The sequence below is a fragment of the Priapulus caudatus genome, unplaced genomic scaffold (genome assembly GCF_000485595.1).
Source record: "Priapulus caudatus unplaced genomic scaffold, Priapulus_caudatus-5.0.1 Scaffold1698, whole genome shotgun sequence".
Classification (NCBI taxonomy): Eukaryota; Metazoa; Priapulida; class Priapulimorpha; order Priapulimorphida; family Priapulidae; genus Priapulus; species Priapulus caudatus.
Genome location: NW_014578759.1, coordinates 24,975 through 28,104, shown reverse-complemented (window position 1 = coordinate 28,104; position 3,130 = coordinate 24,975). Strand labels below are relative to the sequence as shown.

The window sequence follows — 3,130 nt, the reverse complement described above, 5'->3', positions numbered from 1 at the left end:
TGTTACATTTATAATAAGTTACATTTTAATATTATTGGCAGTGCGTGGTTGGGATCGGCCACAGGCTCACGTGATGTATTCCTAGGACTGCTTGGGGATCGTGCAGTACACTTGTCCAGAGAAGAATTTTTGTTGAGAAGGGGTTGAGGTCGCTTCTCTTAAGCGGCGTAGTCGTGAAGGATTCGGGCAATTAAGTGATTGTAAGCATTGCACGTTGACGCTGTTGGTTCTGCACATAATCGTTGGCAGAGAATATCTAGCTGGCGCGGTCATTGTAACATTTCAACTTTTTCATGTCTTTTTTTAATCCGCTCAATCTGACACTACGTCAGATGCAGCTGTAGAATCGCATGATCGCCGTTGGTAGTATACTCCGCCGTCTGTCACGTAACGTTATCGTCTGGACTCGAGCCGTCCGTTCGTGAGGTGCCGTTGTGCGTCAACAGTTGGCACAATCTAACGGCGTTGCAACGTAGCGGTCACGTATATTCGGGCACATCGGGGATCGTCCAAACGAGTTGGGATGTCGAAGCTGGGGGTTAAAGGTCAAAGGTCAAGAGGTGTAAAAGAAGGGTGGGAACATTCACGGTCCTTAACTTAAGGTATAGGGAGGAAAATGGCAGATATGCGGCCAAATCTAAACGGCTCGACCTAGCTAGTGATAGTCGGTGTATAGCATTCAACTGGTATGGAAAGCCATCACGTGCCGAAATTGGAGGTCAAAGTCAATGGGCACAGGGCAGATTTAGACATTTTCGTGCAGGACAAACTGGTCTGAGACGGAGCGATTGAAAAAACTTTTTTGTTTTTCAACTTTTTTTGTTTTAAGCATTTTTTATGGCTTTATTGAAAGGACCATGAATGTACTCTGCGACTCATGCCGAAGAGTAAGTGTCGGATAAGCCTTTTGACCCTCAAAGAGGAGGGTTAAACAATGGATTTGTTTACTGTCGTTAAGAAAAGAATTGACTGCGCGGGTTTGCTAGTAGAGATCTATACACGCCTGGATGTATCGAGGCTGACAATGTCACAGTGAAATTTCAAAGCTAAATTTGGTTGAATTTTAAGGGAGGTTTATGCTCCTTAAATCGTATTATAATTTCTATGGCATTCTGTCATTTCTGATAGTACTGTCAGTATGTTACATGTAACGTATGCCACTGCCAGTGGCCACTGCCAGTGCATGTGGTGGTGGTACTGTGTAGTTTTTGCCTGCGTTAATTAGTTACAGGTGGCAGCTCTCTATTGCAGCCTGTAGGCTTGCGTAGGTAAATGGATGAGTGCTTACCTATTCTGTCTTGCATTCTCAACTGCGTTGGCGAGTACCTGTGGTTGTGGAAAGCTCCCATTTTACAGTGAAATTCCACACATAACTCTCACTTGAACAACGCTTACTCAGGAGATAATGAGATGACTTATATATGAGATTCTGTAGTGTACATTATGAATAGTTGGAATACAGTCACTAGCACTCAAATAATTACCCAGGAGTGAGGCTGCGGATTTCCCAGACTTAATTTTCTCATCAAATTTTGGCACCAATATAGACGCAAGTGTGTACGTTCTTGCACTTATTCGGTCCACTAATCTCTGGCCTACCTTGTACTGAAATTAGTTTACAGATATTTGCTATCGTATTGCTGTAAATTGTAATCTTGCACGAGCTGCTCTGGTTGTATCAACCATTGAGCTATTTTGTAACGAGCCAGATGTGCCTCGCAAGGGGTTTAATGTACCTTATTACCTGACTTCATAGAACGCACGTTATCTATAGTAATAATATGGTAATTATTCGCTCCTGCTTTTTGCAATCTGTCGTCACACTGACAGCTGCCATGCTTTGGCTGACCGATGCAACAATGCCTTTGATAGCGGCCCGCCATCTATCGGAATTTTATTACACTAGTTTGAAGTGTTGTTTTTTGGGGTTAGAAATGAACGTATGTATAAGACGTCTTGCTATGCACAAATAAATTCATCAGCAGAACACCAGACACCAGATGAGCCCTGTCGCTCTGCGGCACTTGTTTAAATGTGGTTCCCAGACTGTGCAGGCCTACTCTAGCTTAGACCGAATGAGAGATTTGTATGCTGTGGCTTTCAGCATTTTGGGCGCGTATTTCAAATTCCTTTTGACGAAGCCAAGGGTGCTGTTGGCTTTCGCACATAAAACTATTGATATACATTTGTCCCACTTCAGGGTGTTCGAGAGAATTACGCCGAGATACAAAGTTGACTCAACCTCCTGGAGAAATTTTCCATCTATTTCGTAGAAGTACGATAACGTCTTTTTTTTCCATGTTGCACGCAGGATGTAACACTTCCGGGCGTTAAATCGCATCCCCCAGGTCTCGGCCCAGGATTGAAGAATGGACAAGTCTTGCTGCAGCATGTGCTGATCCTTGATGGAGTTGATCACCCTATATAGGTGACAATCGTCGGTGAACAATCACACTTTGCTGGTTACAGTGGCTGGTAGATTATTGATGTGTAGAAGGAACAGTAAAGGGCCAAGGACAGTTCCCTGTGTAACACCCGAGTCTACTGAAACACAATCGGAGTGTTCCCCTTCCACGACCACTTGTTGTGATCGATGACAGAGAAATTCCTGGATCCATTTGAGTATGTGGTTTCTGATGCCGTAGTGGCTTAGCTTCTTCAGCAACCTCTGATGGGGCACCGTGTCGAATGTCTTGGTGAAGTCCAGAACGGCTATAATATCGATCTGTGCCTTGTTATCATGTTGTTGTAGGAGGTCATGTGCAGTAGTCAGTAGCTGGGTCTCACAGGAATGGTCTCGTCGAAAGCCATGTTGAACGTTGGTCAGGATGTTGTGGGTTTCCAAGTGTGACAGTATATGACGATAAATTACAGCTAGATACTTAGTTGTTTTTAAAAGTGCCATATACACACATAATTTCTTTCATAATATAACCAAGTTCAAATATAATGATATAATGCCAGGTAAATTGATAAACAAAACTTGTTATCAACGGTGGCACGGGACTATTGGAAAACTCGATGAAGACAGTTTGACTTTCATCTAAATGTTTAACGTGTTCAAAGAAGGGCAATTTTAAATGCATGTGTGCTTGTTTAATTAGACTGTTTGACAAAACATTGCTGTTAG

The 3,130-nt window shown here is 43.0% G+C and overlaps 2 protein-coding genes across 2 annotated transcripts in view; both read left to right on the top strand.

Annotated features, from left to right (window-relative positions):
- Positions 1 to 2,428, top strand: part of LOC106817362 (zinc finger CCCH domain-containing protein 11A-like) — a gene marked incomplete in the record, with an annotated part of 28,982 nt that extends 26,554 nt beyond the window's left edge. The window contains 1 exon segment of the mRNA XM_014822021.1: positions 2,312 to 2,428. Within this exon segment, the coding sequence (XP_014677507.1) occupies positions 2,312 to 2,428 (117 nt within the window).
- The window catches only part of LOC106817361 (MAP kinase-activating death domain protein-like), a gene marked incomplete at its 3' end in the record, with an annotated part of 29,032 nt that overhangs the window by 1,388 nt on the left and 24,514 nt on the right, over positions 1 to 3,130 (top strand). The window lies entirely within an intron of this gene.